Source organism: Argentina silus (assembly GCF_951799395.1).
Source record: "Argentina silus genome assembly, chromosome: 9".
NCBI classification, from domain to species: Eukaryota; Metazoa; Chordata; class Actinopteri; order Argentiniformes; family Argentinidae; genus Argentina; species Argentina silus.
Genome location: NC_139663.1, coordinates 18,923,516 through 18,950,322, shown reverse-complemented (window position 1 = coordinate 18,950,322; position 26,807 = coordinate 18,923,516). Strand labels below are relative to the sequence as shown.

Genomic DNA, 26,807 nt, shown 5'->3' with positions numbered 1-26,807 from the left:
TAATGACATGCATATTTACTTCCTTGGAATAGTGAGATGGTGATGCATCATCTCACTTTTCCAGGAAGTACATTTCAGCTTTAGGATATCTATGAGGCTTGTATGCACACATTATATTTTTTAGTGTCATTTTAACTCAGCGCATGTAATGACAGCCAGTGAACAACCTTTGTAAATTCATTCCAAACACATGTGGCTAAATTAAATGTCATGCACAAGCAGCGTCATGAATCTAATCGTAAATATGTTTTAATATTGTGATACCCAGCAAACACAGCCACGTTGTTGCAACGTAGTGTCAACCTACTCCGTTTGGTAGCAGCAACCTTGTCAGAAGGTAGCCATTACATACCAATGAAATACTTTTAAGGGTCACGACAACGTAAGTGCAGACGGCTGATGGACAACCTTGTCAGGGGACGTACCTAGCTGGATAGCGTCCTATGGACAGATAAGAGTCTGAGACTTTGTCATGTATCTGTATAAAAAATGAACCCGCAGCTTTTAATAATTCTTTCACTGACTCTGGTGGTTCGTCGGGTTGTGTCCCCTTTGACGGGCATGAAGCTTGCCAAAGTAATTTAATAGCAAGTAAAGGCGAAGTTGTCCCTTAGCTCGCTTCTGTAGTATACTCCTCGAGTACAGTAGTTAAAAGTGCGTTTATGTGCGATGGCACTTTTGGCAAGCTTTATGCCCGTCAAAGAATGCAACCAGCAGCGGAACAAAGTGAACGACGGGGTCATTTTTATTTCGATACATGACAGTCTCCCATTGACTGTCTAGAGAAGGATGCAATCCGGCTAGGGACGTACCCACAACTACGAAGTGGCAGTGGTTATTTATTGTTTTGCCTACCAGGTGACAACTAGGACTACGTTTTACATTGTTGCCAGATAGCTTTTACGTTATGATTCGCCGTATTCGTCTCACTTTTCAATACTACATCGATGAAAAATAAGTAAAAACGCTGGTCATAGGATGGCAAATGCACGTCAAAGGCGTTAAGGTCACAGACTGCGAAATGTAAACAACTGGAGACATCAGTAATTTTTGGACACAGAGGTCACCGTTATGATTGCTAGCAAAAGTAAATCTGAGCGATAGTTAACGAACGGTAATGTTCTGATTTGGCCCAAGATTTACTAAGCTTGCAAGTAAGATTATTCGAGTAATTTACTGGACTTCATCGCTAATTACTCACCGCGCTGACTCTTTTGCTAGCAGTCATAACGTCTGTCTCCCAAAATTGCGTGTCTCCATTATGTTTACATTTTGCAGTTTGTATTTACGCATCTTTCACTAGTTTAAAATGAGCATGTTTTAACATGAGTGTTTACGTTCGTCTTTTTCTCCGCTGTCCAGCATTTACCCACCTTTTTTTCTACCTGGATATGATGAATTTGTATGGCTGACTGACGTGTTTGCTTGAACTGGCTTCCTAGCTAGCCTGGCTACTGCGTCGTCTAGTTCAAGCTAACCACCTATTTTACCTGTCAGTTTGATAACCAGCTAGTATTGCAAAAACAAACCTAAAATAGTTTAATTCCCCCTAACACACAAAATACAATAGAAACTATTAAAAACAACAATGCTTGTGATTCAAGGTCTTGTCTTACTTACAGGCAACTCGGTTAGTACCAACTTTACCAGTCGCCGTGACAACCAAATACATTTTTGACAGAGTGCATACCATAGAATTACAATAATTCAGAGGGCATATATTGTATACAGTATGCAACAGTCTCATGCCAAACGTTAGTTTTTGTGTTTTTGTTATTTAAATGGTGATAGGTTCCTGTTGAGCTATTATAAGGCAAGTTGCATTCGCCTGTTACACTGCATTGTATAATGTCTTAATTGTGTGCACAATTGGCTAATTATTTTTTTTAATGAAATATATATAAATGAATGATTGCAGAATATCGGTAATGGTGGATTGGCTATCAGGTTATTAAATGCCCACATAGCATATTCTCCCAATTTTACATTGGTTCTTGATCTGCAGTCTGCAATAACTATTTTGAGCATTTTATTTAAAATGTTAGCATATATGTTTTTAATGTGGTCATGTGTTGCACCGTTCATAGCCTATGTTAGAATTCTCTAGGGTGGTGTGAGGGGACAGAATGGCACTGGTAGACGGGTTGGGTGATGTCCACATTTTCTTATTCACAATATTACTTTATCACAAAATAAACAATTACTTCATCACAATTTACGATAATATAATTCATTGCTGAAGTATGGTGGGGACGTGCATAGAGTGTATGGCTGGTGTTGTAAATAGTCTGGTGAAACAAAGACATGTTTTTGGAAAAAACGGGATACTGCATCTGTAGTTATGAACAAAACTGGAGTTTTCAGCACTTTAACAGACAGTTTTCTGTAAGGCAACAATACCACAATGCTCTATGCTCCAAATATCACGATATTCGCTAATATCTAATATCCGCCCAACCCAACTACCCAGGTATACTGAAGACTATCAGGTTGTGGATAGACATGGAGCAACTGAGCAATTACTATTATGTGGAGTTACTCAGGCAGCACACTGGCATAAAATTCATATTTTGCTTTTGATTATGTTTTTTAATGAGTGCACATTCAATCATACAACTACAAAGTCATAGAAAAACGTTCATTAATTATTTCTACAAAAAAACAATGATGTAGCATATACAGTAGGTCAGTATTTAATATATTAATTCGTCAACGAAGGCATAGGATGGTTACCGCGACAGCGGTAGTGAGTCTATTTGCCGTTTTCCTGGGGGTATTACACATAGGCAAAACAACCACCAGGGGTCATCTTTGACCTATTTACGGTACAGTACCTCATTGACACGCATTGAAGTCATTAATATTGTGTTGGAGGGTCTATGATCTCAGCATACTGTATGAGATTATTATTATATAACTCAATGATATGTGATTTTACATACATAATGTGATTATAGGCCTAAAGTGAGTGATTTATTCTCACAGTAAACTGAAGTGTTTATTCTTACAGCAATCGTATTGCATTTGTCTCCTTTACCAACATAATTTGCAAGGTAGGCTACTACAGAACCGTTTATGGAACCTTTATGTTTTTGAGGGTTTGGGCCAAAATGCAATACCCAAATGACGCGTTTCGGTCCCTATTCATTCTTAGAAATACGAGCGAGACCCAACCCCTGGTGGAGTCTCGTCGGATGCAAGCTGAACCAAAGCTATACAGCAGGAGCACAACCTCCCTCCACACATGTGTTTCCAACAGACCCAGTTTTGCCCTGTTTTATTTAATGGAATATTATTGTATACCCTATTGTATGCACATTGTGCCCTGTTTAATTCATGGATTATAATAATAAATAGTATAATTGTGCCACAAAGCCCAATGATTACAAACGCATTTAATTACATCGAGATGTTTAGAAACTGCTCTGTTTATTTAATTCAAGGTCTGTGTTTACACTTATTGTCTGTTTCAAAATCAAGAGTAATCCTATAGGCTATATTGGACATATGGTGGTGTGTTTTTTGTGAGTTTACAGTAGGTCAGAGCTTAAATGGTTCATGCTTGAGCGACGCTATCACAGAGGTACCACAACTGTAAACTGGCCTTCTCCACATATTTTATTTTAGGTGTTTCACTTCAGCAATACAACCACAAGGGGCATCGTTGAACACAATTTGCACAGGCAATACAATTTTCTTTTTACAGACAACAATCAATTATAACAACAGGACTTCTCCACTGAGGAATCCTTAATCATGTTCCTAAAAGGGCCCAATGATACTATAGCAGCCAGTTTTAGGGTATCCTGCAGGGCATTCCATGCCCGAGGAGCACAATGACTAAAGACAGTTTTACCCAGCTCAGAGGAGACATGTGGGACCTCAAGGACTAACCAATCTTGAGATTGTGTCTGATTAGTGATAGGTCTCCAGGTGAAAAGGGATGTATGGGAGTTTATGGATAATTCCTTAATACATACAAGAGCCAGTGTTGGGTCCTTCTAGTGGTTAGGGACTGCCACCCCACTGCCTAATATAAAAGACAATGATGAGTACAAAGCGTATCACCTGTAATAAAATGTGTGCTGAATGATAGACTGAATCTAATTGTTTCAATGTGGAGGAGGATGCATGCATATAAATTATGTACCCATAGTCGAGGACTGATAGGAACGTTGATTGTACAATTTTCATTGTACTGTCAAGTGAAAAGCATGACCGGTTCCTATAGAAGCAGCCTAATTTAATTTTCAGCTTTTTTGTTATTTCATCTATATGTGTTTTAAACAACAATTTATCATCAATCCAGATACCAAGATATTTGTAACAGTAACAGACCTGAAATTGAACCCTGAGACACTCCCTTTGTGATCTCTAGAGATTGTGACTGAACATAGTCAGCAACTATACACTGAGTTCTCTTCGTGAGGTAGTTAAAGAACCACTGATAAGCATTCTGATCAAAACCTATTGAACACAGTCTACTCACTAACAGTGAATGATCGACTGTATCAAAAGCTTTTGATGGGTCAATAAACAGGACAGCACAATGCTGCTTTTTTATCTAGGGCACAAATAATATCATTGATTACAATGGATGTAGCTGAAATAGTAATGTGTCCTGGCCTAAAGCCCGATTGAAATGTGTTCAAAATACCGTTCTGGGACAAGAATGAACAAAGCTGAGAGTTGACCAAGGACTCTGTTATTTTAGCCTGTGAGTCTCAACTTTAATCTCATAGTACTTGTTTGATTTCAAATACAAAGTTTTGGATGAATCCTATTGTGTTGTCATTGTAATTGAGTTCCTGCTGCAGTTAACAGTTACACACGGTATTAGTGGAATACCAGCAATGCTATTTGCTTATAATCTTTGTTTTTCATCAATGGTACCCTGTAGGACTGTATTATTAGTGAGTCTGTCATCGTCATACGCCTGCTCAGAAAAGGCTGTGTCAAATGAACAGCACTTGATTGCAAGAGTGAAGGATTAATGGAGTCTCCCCCCCTTATTCATCCCCTTGTTCACAATCTTGAGGACTGCAGCTCACTCCATCATGGTTATAAGGACCGACAGAACGGTGGAGAGGAGTGGAGGAGGAGGGTGAGAGATGAAGTAAGGCGGGAGGAGAGGAGAGGATACAAGGATACAAGGACTCATTGAATGAGGAGGAGATGGAGGAGAGAGAAAGAGGATTGGGGAATAGAAGGAAAGGAGTGAGCAGCTGAAGGGGAAGGAGAAGAGATGTATGTTAGAGTGGAGGAGAGGAGGACCATTGTCTCACGTCAGATAGCGTGGCTACATCTGCACGGACCTGTCTCGTATCTCATAACGGTCATGGGATGGATCAAAAGCCTGGCTAAAATCTCTCTCACATCGTTACCTTGGTTACAATATGTAGACTACTCGTAACTGAAACAATACATCTGTCAATTATTTTAATGTTTTTCACCAGCGAATTTCTTAGTTGACCTTAGAACTAGCAACTTTGGTGGTTGAAGCTGCAGCTGTTATTTAGTTTGGAAATGTACACAAAAACTAGCATAGATTGTTCAGTGAGACAGCCAGCTGAGCAACTCACATTTCACATGAAACGAAATGGGTGCTTTACCCGCAGCTGTGCAAACTTAACAGTGCATATACATTATTCGAAAAGTGACCTCGAACAACATTAACTAACTACGTATATCGAGTTTTCATGGTTTTGTAACGTAAAGTATCAGTCCCAGAAAAGCAATGGGAAGGCACATGAATCTCACAAATCAGGGTGTATTTTATTGCGGATGCTTTCTATTCTTCAGACCTGATGATTGGTTCCACGCCATACAAGACAGGTTGGTTGTGTAAGAATAACGCCACCTGTCGTAAAACAATGGAGTAGAACTGGTTGAAGAAGGAGGAGAGGAGACTGAGAGAGGGGGGGGGGGGGGGTGGCAAATGATGTAGCTGGTGGAGAGGAGTGGATAGAAAGAGTAGCAGAGAGGAGAAGTAGTCAGGAGGGAAGAGAAATTATGACGAGAAGCAACAAGGTTGTGCGGTCATTTGAACATTGCGTCTGAGCAGTAAGTAATACATGCCATTGATTCATTTGCAGTTGGACGTATGTGTGACAAACAAGGCTGACAGGATTCACCAGTGAACTGTCTCCATAAATGTTCCGTTGTTTAAATGGGTCGTCGGTAGTTTAGATGTATCTCATACTGGGGACACTTCTAGATAGAGGAAACCCACAGTTGTAAACCACACACACACACACACACACACACACACACTTCCATACTTTCTATGGAAACTAAATAACAGAGGTATGCCTTCTGTGGCGTGCGTGTGTGTGTGTGTGTCTCATATGTCTTGGACACATCTTGTTGGACGCCAGCCAGGGCATTTTGTATTGAGGTGCTTATATTAAAGGTATACAGTAGCATGTCATTTTGCGTGTTGCTGCTCTCCTTCATGAGTACAATATACTACGTTTTCTAATAGTGGCAAATGTGTGCATAACCACAAAACATACAAACAGTATGTTAAGGCCAGTTTAGCTTAATTACCAAAGAGGAAATAATACCACCGTTGATCTTGAGCTTCAGGAAAATATATATATATATATTTTCAGATGTCTTAGTCTAACAATTTCTCTCTTTTCTCTCTCCCTGCCGTTTCTCTTAGTCTGGTGTATGGGAGCTCCAGGTCATCCCACCCAGACTCAGAGCTGCTCCATCGCCAGGCTTATGCCACCCCCCACCCCCTGCAGGGCTATGCAACCAATCACCACCCAGGCAGCTCTGGACAGGGCGGGGCATGGGGGGCAGCAGGGCGGAGTCTAGGTAAGGCTTACTATAATATTGAAATGTGTGTTATTAGAGGTGTCTGAATGCTTAAGTGTAATATACTGTAGAACCTGTCCTTAACCTGTCAGTATATTATATATTGTCTAATACTGAGTGCATTGGCATGTTTCTTGGTCTGTATAAACAGATTGACTGTTCATTTAACCACACCATCTCATTGGTAACACGTGGCGGTTGGTATCCATTGAAAGCGAGGTAGCTAGGTGTAAAATGTATCAAAACATTTGACCCCCATCCAATTTGTCTATGAAACTTTAGGCTATGGAGCATACTTAAAGGTGCCCCAAATTCAGTACAAGGTGCAAACCAAATTCAGTAACATCTTACACACGGATTTCACTTTTCTAATACCTGCGTGCGTGTTGTTATTACTAGACCTTCATGCAGCTGGATTGGGGGCACTTTTAGATGGAAAGGCTACTCGTTTTGCGGCTTTCACTGCTCTCTTGAATAACAGTGATGATAGTACTTAGTCAGTTCACATTTCATTGGGTTAGAAATATGGTTACAGTTTTGGGAGCCATCCTTAACGTATTAAGGCTGTGTATCAGCTTGATTGAGATTGCCTGGCACAATTAAACCAATGGAATAGTCCCAAATACTTTTCAACCCAGATCTGAGGTAAAATTACAGTTACTGCAGGCCGACATGTTACCATTGTTGCTCATTGCCCGTCCGCATTTCATCAAAGCATAAAGAAAATGATGCACTTTACAAATGTTTGCATTACAAGGGTGGTAAGTGTGTGGAGGAAAGATGCAGCTGTCAAAGCACTGAATGACCCAGGTGTATAAGTGTGTTGTTTTCACTTAACATGTTTTGTTTGCAATTAAATTAAGTGATTTTAGTATCTAATACTATTGTATCTTCAGTGTATCTCAGTCAGGAAGAATGTGCTTTTTTGCATAAGTGTGGCTGGGTACTGCGTTTCTCCCTACAATCAGAATGACTTTGTTGTTGAGTAAAGGCTGTTTTGTACACATCTTCTTCAGGGTTGTCTGGGCTGTTTGATGCAGGGCTTCACCACGCCAGTCCCTCAGGCCCAGACCCGTCTGTCATGAACCTGATTTCTGCCCTGGAATCCCGGGGTCCGCAGCCACCCCCTTCGGCCTCCTCCCTCCTTTCCCAGTTCCGCACACCCACCTGGCAGACTGGTGAGTGCTGGAACCAGTCATGTAGGACTGTACACAAGCGTATACAAATGTACAAAAACCCAGTATGTGGGACGCAAGTTTCTGCTTTTGCTTTTATCCGTCAACTGATCTTGACCTCCTTGCCATTAAACCTGATCTACACCATTAGAAATAAGATGACTGTCTCCCATGCTAATGACTGCAATTGATAATGTGAGCACTAAGGACAAATGAGAGCCAGTAGCCACACTTTAGCCTTTTAGCACTTGAATTATGTACCACTATTATCTATGGCCTTTCTCATTTCCAAGTACTCAACTGTAACAGCCAACTGATTGTTGTCAAAATATCGCTGAATTTGAACCATCTCTGTTACTTCTCATCCTCTCTCTCTGTTTCCCATAGCGATGCACACTCCAGCCCCGGCTGAGCTTTTCATCTCCGGCGCCCTCCCTGGATCTGGTTCCTTCCCCTCCTCCTCAGCACTCTCTGCCTACCAGCACCCGGCCTCCTTCTCAGGCCGCTCCTTCCCCGGCGTCTCCCTCCAGGACACGTCCACCTTTAGCCCGACGTCCAACGGCCTTCTGTCACCCCATGACCCCATTCTTCACATCAAGACGCCCTCCCAATCCAGCATGGGCTTTGACCGCTTGCTCTCCTCGCAGAGCGCCGCCTACCGAGGGTCGCAGGACCCCACAGGCCCGCTGCCCCCTCCGCAAGCCCCCGCGACCTCCTCCGGCCGCCACCTGCCCCCTCCCCAATTCAACCTGCTCTCCTCCCAGCTCCAGGACCAGTCGTCCCAGCTGTACAATGCCTCTGTGTTCTCCTCTGCGCCTGCTCCCCCCCAGCCCCAGCCCCCCCAGGAGAGGGCCATCCCCCGGCAGGACAGCGTGATCAAGCACTACCAGCGCTCCTCTCCGGCCCAGTCACAGCTCTCCTCGGCTCCCCACCCCCTGCAGCACTACCTCAGTTGTGGGGCATCTGGGTACCAGCAAATCGGCCATCACCATCGGCACGGAGGGGTGTCTTGTAGTCCACTTGGTGACCAGAGTCCCTCCTCTGACCCCAAACCGGTGCGGGCAGACCAGGTTTACCGGCCCATCATCCAGACCCCGTATACGTCCTCCACCTCTTCTGCCACCGCCTCATCAGGGTCAAGTGGGGGTCTGGGGAAAGGGGCTAAGAGCTCCAGCTCCAGTAGTGGTTACTCCTCCTCGGGATCCTCGTCATCCCGGACACCCCACACGCCACCCTCTGCCTCTTCCACCTCATCCTCCTCCTCATCATCCACAAACTCCAACCCCAACCCTTCCTCCAGCTCTGCATCAGCCCCAACCAGACAACAGGCCCTGCCTCAGTCCGCACCCCCACCTCCTCCCCCACCACCACCACCCCCTCCTGTGTCCTCCACCCCTGTCCAGCAGCCCCCACCCAAGCCTTGTCTCTCTGCTTACGGTTCGCCTGTGGCCCCCGTGAAACCCACCGCAGGCCTCCCAGGCCAGACCCCTCCCCAGCAGCAACAGCAGCCCCAGTCCTACTCCCCCAGCCAGCCCCCGCCATCACACCACCCCCAGCCCTACGGAGGCTTCAGCTCCCCTCAGGCCCAGGACCTGAGCTCTGGAGCAGGTGGCACAGGAAAAGTATATGGAGGACTAGGGACAGGGGGTCGCTCATTCTCTGCCGAGGTGGTCTATGGGACAGACTCAGGATACAGCTCACTGCCAGCTTCCCTAGCGGGAGCATGCAGTCCCTCGCTGGGGTATGGAGGCCCGGGGCACTCTCCTGCCCTGCTGGGGTCTGGAGGAGGTGGAGGATCAGCCGGAAGCGGGGCAGGTTCCGGGGTTGGTGGAAGTGGTGCAGGAAGTGGAGGCGCAGGATCTGGAGGTGGGGGTAGCAGTGTGGGTAGTGGGGGTGGAGGAGGTGGCTCATACCACCTGCTCGACTCCAGCCCTTCCCCCTCCAGCAACTCTGGAATCATTCGACCTGGGCTGCACTCTCCTGCTCCCACCCGCCCTGCCCAGTCTCCTGGGGGAGCTGGAGGCAACAAATACCTCTCCTCCGTCATGTCCCCTGCCTTCCTGTCCTCTCCACAGGGCTACCCTGACACCCGGGGTCCTCAGCAGCAGTCCTACCATCCCACACCTCCCAAGTCAAAACCCGACTCCGACATGCTGGGAGTGGAGCACTCTCATGATGAGGAAGAGGATGATGATGACGATTTCCTGATCCAGCACTTGCTTCATGTCCAGAGCCCGGCACCCCACCCAACGCAGCACCACCCCCAGCAGCCCCCACAGCAGCCACCCCAGTCAGTTCCTCAGGCCAGAGATGGGGGAAAAGGGCTGGCCTATGACCTTAACAAGGCCTCGGAGGAGCGCTACCATCTCCAGAGTGTCATTCGCACCAACAGTGCCACCAACAGCACGACTCCTGGTATTGCAGGCGCTGCGGGAGGTAGTGGCCTGGAGAGCCAGCTCGAAATGTCATTAAAGAAACAGCAGCAGGCAAAGAATGAAAGAGTGTTGTCTGGAGCAGGGGCCAGTGGAGGTCGACGGGGGGCTGAGTCCCTCTCTCACCCCCACCCCCATGCCCCCCAGCCTCACCAACATGATTCCCTCGGCTCCGTGGTGCACTACGGGAGGGGTGACCCCTACTCGCAGCACGCTCACTCGCAACACCCGCTTCACCCCTCGCACACCACCTCGCACCCACAGCAACATCCCCAACACACCCAGCACTCCCAACATGCCCACTCACACCCCCACTCCCACTCCCATGGCCACCCTCACATGGAACTGAAAAAGCCCCCAGATCCATCAGACCTGCCGTACCTGCGGAAGACCCCCGACCAGCAGCAGCAGCCACGGCAATCCCAATCCTCCCTTTCACTCATGGACTCCTCACCTGACCAACCCCAGCAAGCCCCCACTGCACACATGCTTCAGTCCGTCCTGTCTCATACCACACGCAACAAGATGGAGGCCCAGCAAGCTCCACCCCAGCAGCCGCAACACCCCATGAGCCAGCAGGCCATGATGGGGTCAGTTGGAGGAGCAGTGCCAGGGGGGCCAACAGGGGTGGATCCCCAGCCTCAGTCATCACAGTTGCAGCTCCAACTCCAGTCCCAGGCTATGGAGACACACTATGGCCGGGGAGCCCAGCGGGACCAGAGCCAAGCCGGCCAGAACTCAGTGTCACCATTGGACATGCTGGAGCGCTCCCTCTCTCGGACCAATAGCAGGGACAGTGGGGGGGCTCCAGAGAGAGGTGGCACGGTTGGGGTGGGGGTAGGAGATGGAGGCAGTAGTGACAGACACAGACAACAGCAGCATAGACTGCCGTCCCATCACCAGTCCCATCATCCCCAACAAACCGCCTCTGAGCTCCACGATTTCCTCTCCGAGCCAGACTTGGGCCTATCGACACCCTCTCACCTGCACCATCTCAATCCACACCACGCTCTCCCCCATTCTCACCATCAACAGCAGCCCCACCCTCACCACCCCCTTCCTCACCCCCACGCTCACCCCCACTCCCACCATTTGACTCCCAATGTGGGGCCCCAACAGCAGCAGCAGCCTCAACAGAGTGACCAAGAGCCCCAGCTCTCCCAATCCCAGCTGGACCAGCTCAAAGAACATCAGTTTGACACTGTGAGGCCTGTGGGGAAGGCGGACCAGAACCAAGCGCAGCAGCAGCAGCAGCAGCAGCAGCAGAGGTTTGTGCCTCTTACCTCCATCTGTTTTCCGGACTCCCTTTTACAGGATGAGGACCGCTCCTTCTTCCCTGGCATGGAGGACATGTTTTGCTCTGATGACTTCAAGTCAAGCTGTGCCGGGGGAGCTGGGGCAAGCCAAGGGGTGCAAGAGGGTATGCCTGAGGCACGTGGACAGGGACAAGAAGGCATGGAGGGCATCAAGGCAGGTGATGAAGGAGGTAGCTACCACATGATGGGTCACCATGGTGACCAAGGATACGGACAGTACTGTCACAGCCTCTCAGAAACTGGAAATGGCACCATGCACCTGGACCTGGATTCCATGAAGACCCACGAGCTCCCCTCCACTGTGAACACTGAGCAGCTTGGCCTCATCCAGTCGCAGACCTCCGGCCTCGGAATGGGTGGCCCGGTAGGTGTACCTGGGGATGTCTCTGGCAACAAAATGATGGGTGGCCCAGGCATGGGCGGAGGTTCAGGCCCAGGGGGACTGACATCTCCCATCTTCTGTTCCTCTCGACCTAAGAAACTGCTCAAGACCAGCTCCTTCCACCTGCTAAAGCAGCGCCGTGACCCGCAGCCTCAGGCCAAGAAAAGCTATGCGCAGGAATACGAGTTTGAGGACGATGAGGATAAGGCTGACGTTCCAGCCGACATCCGCCTTAACAGTCGTAGACTCCCGGATTTGCTCCCTGACCTTGTGTCTAGCTGCAGGAAGTCTGGCGGGGCCTCTGGGGGGGGTGCCCTTAGCCCATTGATCGGCGACCTTGACTTCTGCCATCCCTCGGGGTACCCTTCTCTTGGCCCGCCTCCTCAGCTCCTTCCCCACGAGGGGCCCAAGAAAAGGGGCAGGAAACCGACAAAACCCAAACGGGAAGGCCCCCCCCGGCCGCGAGGGCGACCCCGCATTCGCCCACTCCCAGAACCCTCTTACTGCAGGGGGCTTATGGGAGCAGTTGGTGGGGAGAGCCGAAGGGGTCGTGGGCGGGGCAGGGGGCGGGGGAGGAAGGAGGATGGGATGATGGAGATGCACCGAGATGTGAACAAAGTACAGAACCTCCAATATCAGCAGCAGCAGCAGCAACAACAGCAGTTCCACCAACAACAGCACCTTCAACAGCATCCACACCAACACCACCACCAACAGCAGCATCACCAACCACAGCAACAGATCCCGCATCACCACCAACAACAACAACAACAGCTACACCACCATCATCAACAACAACCACCACAGCAACCCCAGCAATCACAGCATCAGGAGTCTATTAGGCCCATCAAGGTAAGGGAGAGCTGAATTATAAACAGATGGGGGTATTTGAATGACATACAGTAGGACCTTCTGGAATGGGGGTCACTGAAATATTGGTTCCTTTTAGTGTGGAGACTGCACTAAACCTTAAACAAGCTATGAAATGCATGTATTTTGAAACCATGTACTGCAAATCTTTAACATATTTTCTGCACTTGAAAGCAGCAACACAAAGGTTTGTCTGTACAGTAATTCAGTGCAGCCTTGCAGTCTTTCCTTCAGGGATTTTTTTCCATTTATTTGAAGTTTTCTGGGGATCATAATCCTGAGGTTCTACTGTATGTGTCCTGTTATTTCACAGAGCAGAACCCATGAATAAGCCAGTTTAACGTTCCTAACTCAATCGTTCTAAGGTCAATACTTCCCAGTTCAGAAAGACATTTGAAACAGGCATGGTATAACCCATATTCAACTCTCTGCTCACACAAGAAAATGAAGAGATTACACAGTATCAAAGTGATTGTTAAAGTTAGCTGGCTAGCTTAATGGTTGGTGAGCACGCTCACTTGTGCCAAATCAGAGTTTGAATGGTACCAAGACGTGGCTAGACATGTTTATGTTGAGCATGAGAGTGATGGTATTAGTTCCCAATAATTCAATTTCTCTCTTCCTTTTTATCCCTGCGTACCCCTCTCTTTCCATTCCTCTGAATATCACTTCATCTCCCTTAATCCAATACTCTTGTTCCCCTCCTCCCCATCTACTATTCCTCATCTCCCTCTATCCAACACTCTCAACCCCCCCCCCCCCCCCCCCTTTTCAGATCAAGCTGCCCATCCCCTCAATGCCCCCATCAGACTCGTTACTGAGGACGGACTCTTTGTCCAGCACCGACCCAGTTCTTTCTGACGGCTCGGTGGGCTCAGCACCGTCCCTTGGCCTCAGCCCTGGTCCCACCGCTGGGATGGATATGAACAGAACCGACATGAACCGGACACAGGAGAAGATGAAGCAGAAATCTCAGGAGGTCAGTGCAAGAACAAAAAAGGGTTACATTTCAGAGATTAGATAATGATACCTTTATATGATAGCATACATCATATCGTGGCAGGTAGCCTTGAGCTTAGAGAGGCGGGCCAGAATTCGGAAGGTCATGGGTTCAGTGCTCAGTGCAGATAGAGGGGGTGTGAGCAGGCAAATAGAGGGCAGTTGGCATCACATCTAAGGCGCCTACTACTGCCGATGTAAGCAAGGCACTTAACCCCTAACTGCTTCAGGTGCTCTGACCTTTCTGCGTATGCAAAAACACAGATTTCAGTTCTCCTGTTATAATGAATTATAAAGTAATCTTCGCCTTCTTAAAATGCAAATCTATGAACATAGTCTGTCCTTCGCTGTTAAGGTTGATTGTTATTAACAAATGTTGTCATGCAACTGCATTAGGAAGAGATTAGTATGTGAATAATTCATGTTTGGCTTCGTACTTCATACAGATTGTACTGTGGTAAATTTTGGATTCGTCTTCGGGAAATGACAAAGGTATTTCCAGTGTAAATCTTCTGTCAGGCACAGACTGTTGGTTTGTTACTTTAAAAAAACGATTGTGGGATGTCACATCTTATCAATGATCATTTTACAATGCAAATTTTTTAGGTTGATGCTCTGTGATGTGTGATAAACTGGTAAACATTTTGGTTAGAAAACGGACATTTCTGATGTGAGTGCTGTTACCTTATTGTTAATGGTCTGAAAGGCATAGGGAATGGTTTAGGGAACTCCTATAACATATTCAATTCACAGTTCTGTCACCTAATTTTGAGAGGAAACATATTGATTGGAGTTATGTATCAGTAGTTTGAACATTATAGTAGCGGCCATGTGTGGCATCAGTTATTGTGTTAGACTAGTTAAGATTAAGTCATTTTTTTGTGTAACATTTGATGTTCTGGATTCCGTCTGTTTATGTCTGCTGGTTGGTTGTCGTAAAAGGAAAATGGCTGTAGTTGCCTCAGCAACAGTGGGAGTGCTGACACAGGCAAGTAGCCAGTGAAATGAAAAGTGTAGGCTGTGTGATTTGCAGAGGTTGGGGGTTAGATATTAGGATTTAGGTAAATTCTCCACTGATTTGATCCCCACAACTCCCAATACTTTAATTTTATTCCAATTTCACAATATCCAATGTGTTCAGTGACCCCCAATCTGTTCTACTCTTTTCAATAAATATAGAATATTGTCTGGACGTCTCTTGACTATAACAACGTTTGTTTGCATCATATAATCAACTAATCTACGTGAAACAAAAAGATACTCAACCAGGGCATTAATTCCAAAATGAACAATCTATCGGCAGATGAAGAGAGCCACTTTACTCATACCTTTAAATTGTGCGGGTATGGCTTTTGATTGAGTAGGGTTTTGAGTATTGATTTTCTCTTGATGTCACCACAGATGACGTGGGAGAGTGAAATGGATGACCAGCTGACCCCGGAGGCGTGGGCTGCCATGCAGAAGTTTTCCAGTTTGGTAAGGATCCCAGAAGCCTACAACACCTAATAACTCAGAGTATCATTTATAATTCCTAACTCATAGCTCACAAGTCATAACTCAGAGATAGAAAGGCTGCTATACCTCAGAGGTGTGGGCAAACTGTCTGCAGGAAAAACATGATGAAATGTTGTATTGATTAACAGCAACAAGAATACACAATAAGGACAGAGTCCACAAATAATTTTTTATAAACATAACATTTATCATAGGTGGAGAGACAATATCACATTCACCAACAACACAACAGATAACTTGGGTAGCTAAGGATATGTGTGGCATATTAGCTGCCAATAGGGGGCGAAAAGGAGACTGAACCTAGAGTCGTGATTGACGGCCAGCCCCCTCTGACTGACAATAAACCAGAGAGAAAGGGAGAGAGAAGGCTGTTGCCAGGGTAGCTGTTGCCACGGTTACTCAATTATAGCTACCACCCTCGGACCCCCCCTGCTGTTTGCTAAGGTGAACTACTTCTATTCAGGGGGAGAGAAAGGGGTTTTAAAGGATCACTGAAGATATTCTCTATCCCCTCTTCCTAATCCTCATTATTTCCTCTCTCCCTCTTATTATTTTCCTCCCCTGTTGCTCTGTTTTCCTTCTTCTTCTTTCTCCCTCTCCCCTCCCCTCCTCTCCTCTCCTCTCCTCTCCTCTCCTCAGACTGAGGACAAGACCCCAGAGCTGAAATCCGGCTTCATGGCGTCTTTCCTGGACTTTCTCAAAACGGGAAAGAAGCAGCCCGGACCAGGAGCAGGGCCACAGGGCCTGGGACCAGTGGGAGTAGCAGAGGCTGAAGACTCTGTGAAGGACGGGATGCGGCCCATGTCCCCACCTCCTCCTCCACCACCTCCTCCCCCCCCTCCTCCTTTCGTGGAAGGGGAGGGTGAGGCTGGACTGGTCTTGAGCAACTGCCCCAGCCCGTGCAAGCGCCTGGACGAGGAGCTAAAGAGGAACCTGGAAACCCTGCCGTCGTTCTCCTCTGATGAGGAGGACTCGGAAGGCAAGAACCAGGACCTGCAAAAGAGCATCTCCTCGGCCATCTCCGCCCTCTATGACACACCCCACACGCTGACTGCTACAGTGGCTCCACCCCCACCCACACCTTCTCCGCCCACCCCACAGGCCCCAGCCTTAAGCCCACCGCTGCCACCAACGCCGCCTGTGGCGCAGACACATACGGACATGGCAGATACAGAGGCTGAGGCCAACGCACTTACAGACACACAAACTCATGTGCATGCCAACGCTCAGTCAAATCCGCCATCCCCAGAGCTTGCTGGAAATGAGGGGATGGAAAGGGAGGACGAGCGACGAGAAGAGGTGGAGGAGAAAGATGAGGAGGAGGAGGGGGTGGAGGAGAAGGAGGAAGAGGAGGAGAGGTTGAAGGATATTGAGAATGTAGACTGGAGAGGTGTGGAAGAGGAGGAGGAAGAGGGGGAAGAGGCGATAGAGCCTGACTTTGAGATGCTGGATGCTCCTAAAGTGGAAGGTGAGATACAGGCAGAGTCATGGTACTAAAATTGTGTATACAGTGTCATGCTGTTACTCAGTATTATTTTAGTTTTATTTAGTTTCTGAGAGGGCTTTAAAGGAATTGATGGAATGTAATGCCATGATAAGGAAGTGGAGGTCAAACTAGAAAAGGAATTTTCTGTAGAAAATGTGTGGGCTTGCTTCAGTTGGCTGAAAGTGTTTCCATTGTAGTGGAATAAGTTTCTGAGGTAGCTTAGCAATCACTTATATAAGCTTACAGTATATACATTCCACATTACCAGAGTATAAGCATCTATGAGGCTCCGTTGTGCAAAACGTTAATATTTTGGGACCACATTAATTCACAAAACATGTAGAACTTGTAGAACAGAATACGCTATGAAAGTCAGTACATCACAAACTGCAGAATGTAAACAACTGGAGACACTAATTTTTTGGAGACAGGTGTCATTGTTATGATTGCTACTAAAAGTATATCTGAGCGGTAGCCAACTTACGGTAAGTAAGCCCATTGCTTTACTAAGCTTTCCAGGCAAGGTGAATTGATTCATTTACTTGAATTTACCTTTAATTAGTTACCACTCAGATTATGTTGGCTAGCAATCATAACTCTTGACGCCTGTCTCCAAAAATTCTGATGGTCTCCAGTTTTCCCAGCCAGCAAGTGCATATCAGGCAACTGATGGCAACATAGCGGTTCATCAGCCAATATCAGACCCCTAACAGTAAAATGATGGCATCTGTCGTGGCATTGTGCCACTATTATCCCAACAGTGTACCACTAATAATGGGCTGACAGTCGGCATGCCACTAGTAGGCCTACGGTTGTCATTACAATGTGCAAAGACGTCAGTGTGGCGTCAAATGGTAGACCGGTGGTCAAACCCATAACCCTAGTATGTAAAGACCCATGGTTCAGCCATTTGAGGTAAACATGAAGCTCACTAAAGAAGTCGAAAGATTGTAAGGAAGGGGAATAGGAGTGGGAAGAGTCAACAAAGGAGAGGGAAGAGGGTGGCAAAGGAGCGGAGTGGAGAGGATGGCTTGTCACTAGTGGACTGACTCAGGGTTGGTTGCAGGGTTGGTTGCAGGGTTGGTTGCAGGTGTTGACTTGCCGATGGCAGTCCTATCTTTGACCAATTTGAATACTCAGCTAGCCAATGGCAGTGTGACAACGGACCACTCTCCATGGGCATTTTATATTGTGTCACAGTCGTGCAACGGTCAACTTTTACAATTAGGATTACATTCAGCATTTTAAAATCAGGATACATTTGAATTCACTGTACTCACTTTTTGATGTGTCCTCACCTTGGGATTCAAACTTATAACCTCTTGTAAGACATTGTGTTGCCTTACTTTGTGCACCACCAGGTCAGTGCAGATTTCAAATGACACCCTCACGACTACATTTTAGGAGGACACACATCTGCACTTGGCTATAAATTGTTACCTTGTGTTTCAGTTTAACTCTAACCATTGATTTAAGTGACTTCTTCCCATATATTTCAACAACTTCAGAGTTTTCTGCATAGTTATGTAATGTTGGTGGGATACACATCTGTTCTATTACAGTACATCCTGAGGATTTCTTAGTCCTCAAAGTATGATAAGAATGAATGAGTATACATTATTTAACCTTGTTAATGTTACTCGCCCATTACAAAAATGTATATATATATCTGTTATACATATTTTGTTTGATATTTTATGTTTTATAATAATAAATACATATAACACATACACACACATTGTACACATACTGTACAATAATTTTTATTTATGTATTTTTTAAAAATCAGTTCAGAAACACAAATTATACATACTCACAATGTTAAGAAGTTTAAAAAATTAACATGATACATAGCCTATGTCATAATGTTATAATAAAACAATACCACACACTTCATGCACATGAGAACATTATGACATTTTTCAAAAACATGAAAAATTATGAATATATATTATTAAGAGATAGAAGTAGAAGAGGATAACGTTCAGACCAGGCTGAAAAGGCTATTACAACAAGAAAACCTTTTCTTCTTACAAATGTTCAACATGTCCCAACTATTCTCTGTGTTACAGAATGTCTTACAACCTCAAGGAAAATATTTCCCAGAGTTTTTAATTCCGCTGATGCACAATCTGAACCCCATTATTCAACTATATTGTGTTGCAGCATTGGACTAGTGGCATAGGGGGAAAGAACAATGTACTGCAGACCAAAAGGATGTGGTTGGAATTCCAAACGGCATAAAGAACAGTGTTTATTCAGTCATAATGCGTGGGGAAAGAACTCATAAAGCATTCCAGTTCTATGAATGTAATGAATGTTTTTTTTTTTTACTTCCCTTTGGTTAGGAATCAATGGGCAACCTCGTTCCTTTACAGTCTGTTTATACAATGTTTGAATTTAGCTGGGATTGTTTACATTCTGCAGTTGAGGTATGGAGGTATGAGGTATGGACTTTCATAGCGTATTAATAGAATTCAACCTCAACTCACTGATTATAACATCACCCGGGAAAAGACATTCAGACATTCATTCTACATTCCGACATTCTAAAATCGCAGGCATTAAGAACAATTTAAATCTTAAGAACATTTTTGAACACTCTGGAATTGTTTCAGATACAATGATAATAACCCTAAAAGAGACTCATTTCCTCTCCCCACAGATTCTCCATCTGAGCCTCCACTTGCCCCTGTACCCCTCTCCCCGCCATCCCTCTCCCCCTCCCCGGCTACCTCCTCCTCTCCCCCACCGCTCTCCCTCCCTTCTCCCCTCCCCCTCCAGCAAGACGAGGAAGAGGAACAACAACAGCCATCCCCCGAACAACACCACCATCCCACCTCTTATCCGCCTCCAAACCAATCTCTCATGGCCCTCCCCTCTCCCCCCTACCCACCGCCTCCAACGCTCCCCCCCTCTGCCACCCCTCCTCTCTCCTCCTCACCTCCCCCCACAGACCTGGAGCAGGCACAGGCCTCTTCCTCCCCTTCCTCCCCGCTGTCTCCCCCTACCCCAGAAGACGCGCCCATTCCCAAGATCACCTCGTTGCACCTGGCCAAGAAGCAGGGCAACGCGGCCATCGCTGGCGAGAGCGAGGAGGAGGACAGCGAGAGCGGTGGTGAGGGCATCTTCCGGGAGAGAGACGAGTTTGTTGTGCGGACTGAGGACATCGGTACTCTCAAGGTGAGGGGTTTGGCAGTGGTATTTTTTCGGCCTGGGGGTCTTGTCTTTTGTGTGTGTGTGTGTGTGTGTGTGTGTGTGTGTGTGTGTGTGTGTGTGTGTGTGTGTGTGTATGTGTGTGTGGGTGTACACATTTGTATGAGCTTTGGTCCATCGTACCCACCCTATGTGTTGTTGTATCCGCTTGTGTCGTCTGCTTTAGTGTTGAATACATTGTTGATATATCTTCTCTCTTATTATTGCTATAATTTCAGCCTAAAATGCGTAATTATAAAATGATTCCAGGAAGTAAATACAAGCTTGCTATTATGATACCTATGAGGCACGGATGCGCAAAATGATGATATTTTGAGAACATACTAACGGTGGAATGCCCTTTAGTCCTCCTCTCTTTGTTACATGGCTTTCTATTTTGGGGTAATTTGTTTTGATCATTGGGCCATTTTCACACGGAATTACAATGACTATTTATCAAATCAAATTGCTCTGTAATTGGAGGTTCTGTGTATGTAATGCAGGCTACTAACGCAAGTGATCATTTATTCCATGCAAATATTCAAGTCCTTATTGGGTGGAATAGGCCTATATGTGCACAGGTGAATGCACTGCTGAATTACATTACCCAAATGCTGTTTAGTTGTGGGTGGAGAATTCAGGCATTACGCAGGTTATGATTATTTGCCGTGGCCAATAATTTACATATAATTGCTTCATAAGTATGGCAGAGAATCAATTGCAATGATCACCATAGTTATAACCAAATGTATCGGCTACAATTGCTATCTTGAGAAATGTCCTCCTCTGTCTCTGCAGATGGCCCTGCAGACTGGCCGGGAGCCGCCACCCATCTGGAGGGTGCAGAAAGCCCTGCTGCAGAAGTTTAGCCCTGAGATCAAAGATGGACAGAGGCAGTTCTGTGCCACCAGCAACGTTAGTTACATACCACTTTCCCTTTAAATCAAGTCACTCTCCTCAAAATTAAATATCACTACTAAATACCTTTATGACAGTAGAACAAGTGTAGTACCTCATCATAATCAAAGCAATAAGGACTAATTACTGTATTGTTTATGTTTTCATTGACAGGATTTTGTAACAAATTATGTATAGCTTAAAGTCATGTTATCAAATTCCTTGAGCACAACAGATTTAAAATTAGAATTTTCCATTTTAAATGACCATTTTCCCCTTTGTTCACATTTTGTTGGTGAACCTGCTCACTCGGAGACCGAGTTAGATTTTGGGTAACATAGTAAGTGTCGAACTGACATCAGTGAAGGACTGAGTTGCGGATTGTGCTTTTATGGACAACGTGATTAGTCAGACACATCCCCTGTTAGGGATATAATAAGGCTGTGGTCACGGTCCTCCCCTTAAGTTGGAAAGCTTTGCATAGATACATTCCAAAAAATTTTTTTTAATAAAAAATGATATTAACCCCCCTTTTCAGAACAGAGGATTATTGTAGTGTTTACTCTTTTTACCTTTCTCCCTAGTATCTGGGTTACTTCGGCGATGCCAAAATGCGGTACCAGCGTCTATATGTGAAGTTCTTGGAGAATGTCAATAAAAAGGACTACGTACGAGTGTGCTCGCGGAAACCTTGGCACAGACCCGGTCTCACTTTGAGGTATGTTCGCTCTGTGTGTCCCCTTGTCTGTGCAATACTCCAATGTGTGTTGTCAGTGTTGCCTTAATGGCTAATCCCCTAGCCAACATCTCCTGTGCGCTGGAGTAGCTTCTAAATCAATACTGGGCGGTTACCATATTGCTAACATCTACAAATAGGCCAGTGTTTAAAAGGTTCACACTGCCATCGCAATGGTGGTTTACCTCAATGCTGCTGCTGCTGCAGCAGACACGAGTTGTGAAGACGTGTGAAGTGCTGCCGAAAAGCCACCACAAGGCGGTGACAAGAGCTTTGAAAGGATGTTTGAAAAGATCCATCCTTCTAATCACTAAAATAAAAACGAGAGAGAGAATGGTTTAGTGACTATTTGTAATTTTCGAAATTCTAGCAATGCTGAAATGTAAAAAAAAATAACAGGCAGGATAACAGAGGAGGGAAGGTAAAGGTTTATTAGTTTGAGTCTACATCAACGCTGTTGGAGCTGCTCTATGGCTGTTCACCATTGTTCCATTGACAGCATATGGGGGGTCGTTGCCGCCCACTGTCTGTTTGCTATGATTCCCCCTCCAAGTGGAGAGCCGGCTTTCAGTGGAATCTATCTTTTCTGTTTTTTTTGCCAATTAACAGGCGCCAATCACTGCCCAAGCTGCCACCCCCAGCCCTTAACCAAACTCAGCCCCATGTAGAGCGAGAGGAGAGGGAGCGAGACAGACAGCGGGAGAGAGAACAGAGAGAAAGAGAGAGGGAGCAGAAGGAGAAAGAGCAGAAGGAGAGGGAGCAGAAGGAGAGGGAGCAGAAGGAGAAGGAGAGGAAGGAGAAAGAGAGGGAGCAGAAGGAGAAGGAGAGGAAGGAGAAAGAGAGGGAGCAGAAGGAGAAGGTGAGGGAGCAGAAGGAGAAAGAGAGGGAGCAGAAGGAGAAGGAGCAGAAGGAGAAAGAGAAGGAGCAGAAGGAGAAAGAAAAGGAGCAGAAGGAGAAAGAGAAGGAACAGAAGGAGAAGGCAAGGGAGCAGAAGGAGAAAGAGAGGGAGCTGAAGGAGAGGGAGCAGAAAGAGAAGGAGAGGGAGAGAGAGCGGAGGGTAAAGGAAAAGGAGAGAGAGAGGGAGAAGGAGAGAGAAAGGGAAAAGGAGAAACAGCGAGAAAGGGAGCGGGAAAAAGAGAAGGAGCGGGAGGAGAAAGAGAGGAAAAACCAGCTGTCTCAGGAGAAGGTGGAGAGGAGGAGCAGTGGACTTGAGCGAGGGAGAGTTAAGGAGGTGAAAAGAGCAGGGGGGGGGGAGAAAAAGGTGGAGCGGCCCTCTAGGGTCAGGCCTGTGAAAGTGAAGGCGGAGCCTCCACCGAAGAAGAGGAAGAAGTGGCTAAAGGAAGTCCCCTCCTCCTCTGAGTCGGACTCCTCTGCGGATCCCCCCAGTGAGGATGAAGGTGAGGAACTGTACACTGTATGTCATGTTGGATTTATTTGTGTTCCTTTGTCTGTGTTTTATATGTACATGCATACTTTATGACGTCATAATACGTTTGTATGTATACGTCTTTGTGGATATGTGTACTATCTGTGTGAGTGCCTGTCTCAAACTCTTTTACATATTAGCTATACCTATACAGAGATGGGCATTCTTTCTGTTACATGTTTGAAATACATGTAGATGTACATGTAGTTCTGTATGCAAGTGTGTATGTTTGGACGTGTGTTTGCGTGTGAGAAGCTGTCTTGGTTGACCCCGTGTGTCTACTCTCCGTCCCGTAGCCCCAGTCAGAGGTGGGGTGAACAGCAGAGCCATGAGGGAGATGTTCAGGAGCTACGTGGAGATGCTGGTGAGCACCGCTCTGGACCCTGACATGATCCAGGCCCTGGAGGACACACACGGTGAGAAGAGGGCGTGAGTAAATGGGGCAGTATGCTGTTGTGAAAGAAAGAGTGGGCTGTTGTGGGAAAAAAAAGAGAAAGATGGAATGCATTTCAATAGTCTAAGCTGGCTTCCTTTCAATGTCTCCTGTACTTTATCTGCACTGATGTAGGAAAATATGGACTGGTGAAAGCACATTCCCAGTGGGCATCCATCATATTGCTTTCACCTGACCTATTGTTTCAGATCAGTGGCGAAGAAGTAGAGGAGAGGAAGCTGCTTTAGACTATTCGGATACAGCCAAAGTTCTTTGAAAATCCTTAAAAATGAATGCCAAAATTTAGCCAGGGAAAAAATGAAATATGAATTTGACATGTCTGGGAAATGTGTGATTATTTGTTTTGCTGATGTAACTGATGATGCAACTTAAAGGGAGACTCAGTGATATGACACAGCCACAAAATAGTGGGGCGACTTCTGGCAGAGAGTGTGAAGAATTCACTCACCTGCCTTTTTGTCACACGGATATCACATTGCACTAAGGTGGTTGTGCACCTAGAGTAAAATGTTTTGCTTGAATTAATCAGAAACGTCTCCGAAGTCATCAAAATTCCTGTGGTAATGTCACATCGCTGAGTATACCTTTAATAAAATGTGTGTATATGCTACCTGCACAGTTTAATCAGTGTAATTTCGGAACCCTGGAACGAGAGAGGTAGCACGATGGTGTGAATGCTGAAGTACGCCCACTAATTAACATGATTTAAAAGCAGGACCTTGAGAGAAAGAGAGAGACAGAATGATGATCTGGGAAATTGGTTTTGGAGTCAGCAAGAGGCATGTGATCATGAAAGAGCCATCAGATGACAGAGTTCTAAGAGACTAAAGAAATAAAGGAAGTGACCACTGACTCTTTGCCCTTCCTCTTTGCCCTTAGATGAGCTGTACCTCCCACCCATGAGGAAGATTGACAGCTTACTCAACGAACAGAAGAGGAGACTTCTGAGGATAGTGAACATGAGCGCCCAGCACCAGGTACATCCATCGTCCTGTACTGTATATCTCTATAATTGTCAATCCGTGTCCGTTTATAGGACTTGATTCTCGTACCTGGATGATACTCATGGTCGGACAACTGGGGGTGCGATTGAAATGCTTAAAATGATGGGCTGCGCATTGGGTGCAATTCGAGCTATTGCTAGTCGGTTTCATTTATTTGCTTGAATTATTTACTTTTATTTATTTGCTTGAAATTATAAAATCTCACCTGCCATTCACTTGAATTACCTTGTGTAATACAGTGTGGTACGTTGCTATGATAAAGAGATCTGTGTCCTCTGAAGACTGCAATTATCAGATGTTCCTTTTATCTCTATCCAACTTTCCCACCATTATATTGTGTTGTGAAATCTGTAAAACAGATGATATAATAATTTCTTGCTCTTTAGGATGCTCTGCACATGTTCCCCATTATGACGGCAGACCCCCTGGACTCTGGAGCAGTCAAACTGCACCTCGGCGGGGAGGGCTACAACCGTAAAACCCTCAACCGGGTCAAAAAGAGCATACCCAAGCAGCAGGTGAGACCCAGTTGGGCATATTAACTGTGATGTTGTTCGTCAGAAGGGATCCCACGGCTGACACCAATATGTCAAATGTTTGGTAGTTTCTGAGTGCTACCCTTCTATCCTGTGTACTTATGGAGAAAACCTCTGTTTTACAATATAAGAGGTGCCAACATGTATAATTGATGAATTGTCACAATGTTAACCATTTATTAATGAGTAACTGATGAAATGCGACCTTAATGTAAAGTGTGACATCGTTGATCATTTATGAATGAGTTACTAACATTAATTATTGAGTTACTAACATTTGTAACTAAGCATAATTAATGTGCACCTACATTATAACGTCTAAAATAAGGCACTCCAAGTGAAGTAGCCTTACCTTTCATAAGCAATTATGAACAGTAATGCATGTTTATGGGGGACATCAAGTGAAGTTGCATGATTCATAATAAGTAGTTATAAACAAATAATTCACATCAATTGTTTATTCATGCCTGTGTATACTATAGTAATGACAGAGATGTCATTCACTTTTAACAAAACATAACCCGATAAGAAACTGCAGCAAGGCTAATGGCCTTCTACGGAATGAAAATAGATAAATTATTAAACAGTTTTCAAAGGTGCGTTTCACATCACCTTACAGGCTTGCTCCAGGTGATACAGGCTAACTAGCTACTACCTAGCCTCATTTGGCATTGATTTTAGCTAGCTAGCGAGCAACACCAGTGGCCCCATGCAGAATATAGCAAACTAGAGAGCTTGAACATATAGGTTGTCAAACGCACTTCCGGGTTTGTGATGTTTTGAAAGTCCTTCAAAATAATAGTACTGCCCTATAATGCCTGAAATTATGATATTCAATGCACAGCGCCTGTAAGATGTCACCCTTAAATGTAAAAGATTCAAACCAGTATACATGACAGGGTAACCCACTCAATCACTATCCCTTATCTGATACCTTTTTTATTAGGGTTATTTATAGGGTATTTATCATTTAGGTATCATTTAGGTAGAAAAATAATTACAGATTAAAAGTACAGAGCTCAGAGGATACCACATCAAAGCATTATAAAACATAGGTAGCTGCACTACTACCCACTCTGTTCCACACGTGCCCTTGCAGCCCAACACCCCTATGTTCTGCAATCGTCCAGCCCCGGTTTACGAAACATTTACGCCAGTGCAAAGAAAACTAAACCACTGGGTCTTAACCCTTCTCTCAGCCATTAAGTTCCTTGTTTAAAATACCAGAAAATAAGGCTCTGTGTTCATTTCTGGGCCAAAAAGAGAACTGGAGAATCCCAAAATGATTTTCTCTCCTCTGTTCCTCCGTTTCTCTTTCCCTTTTTTTCCTCACTCTCAGGATCTAAAGCTCTCCACAGAGACATGTCGGATTTACAGCCTTTATCATTCGCTCCATCACTACAAGTACCACACCTTTGTCCATTGCAAGAAGGAGGTAAGTTGCGCGTGTCTGAACAGTGACCTTCAAAATGTCTCATTCAGCTATGCTGCCTTTCTCTGCTCTTTCTGTTCTCTTCATTGTATGTTTTTAAAAGGACATACTGTATTTCCTGTCCTTT

At 45.5% G+C, this 26,807-nt stretch overlaps 1 protein-coding gene across 1 annotated transcript in view; it reads left to right on the top strand.

The window, feature by feature from the left end:
- The window catches only part of prr12b (proline rich 12b), a gene marked incomplete at its 5' end in the record, with an annotated part of 29,985 nt that overhangs the window by 1,047 nt on the left and 2,131 nt on the right, over positions 1 to 26,807 (top strand). The window contains 14 exons of the mRNA XM_083677111.1: positions 6,668 to 6,825; positions 7,842 to 8,003; positions 8,388 to 12,982; positions 13,776 to 13,979; positions 15,401 to 15,475; positions 16,154 to 16,982; positions 19,666 to 20,183; positions 20,994 to 21,110; positions 21,677 to 21,810; positions 22,438 to 23,225; positions 23,551 to 23,670; positions 24,588 to 24,685; positions 25,099 to 25,230; positions 26,588 to 26,683. Of these exons, the coding sequence (XP_083533237.1) occupies positions 6,668 to 6,825; positions 7,842 to 8,003; positions 8,388 to 12,982; positions 13,776 to 13,979; positions 15,401 to 15,475; positions 16,154 to 16,982; positions 19,666 to 20,183; positions 20,994 to 21,110; positions 21,677 to 21,810; positions 22,438 to 23,225; positions 23,551 to 23,670; positions 24,588 to 24,685; positions 25,099 to 25,230; positions 26,588 to 26,683 (8,026 nt within the window). The remainder of the gene's footprint in view (positions 1 to 6,667; positions 6,826 to 7,841; positions 8,004 to 8,387; positions 12,983 to 13,775; positions 13,980 to 15,400; positions 15,476 to 16,153; positions 16,983 to 19,665; positions 20,184 to 20,993; positions 21,111 to 21,676; positions 21,811 to 22,437; positions 23,226 to 23,550; positions 23,671 to 24,587; positions 24,686 to 25,098; positions 25,231 to 26,587; positions 26,684 to 26,807) is intronic.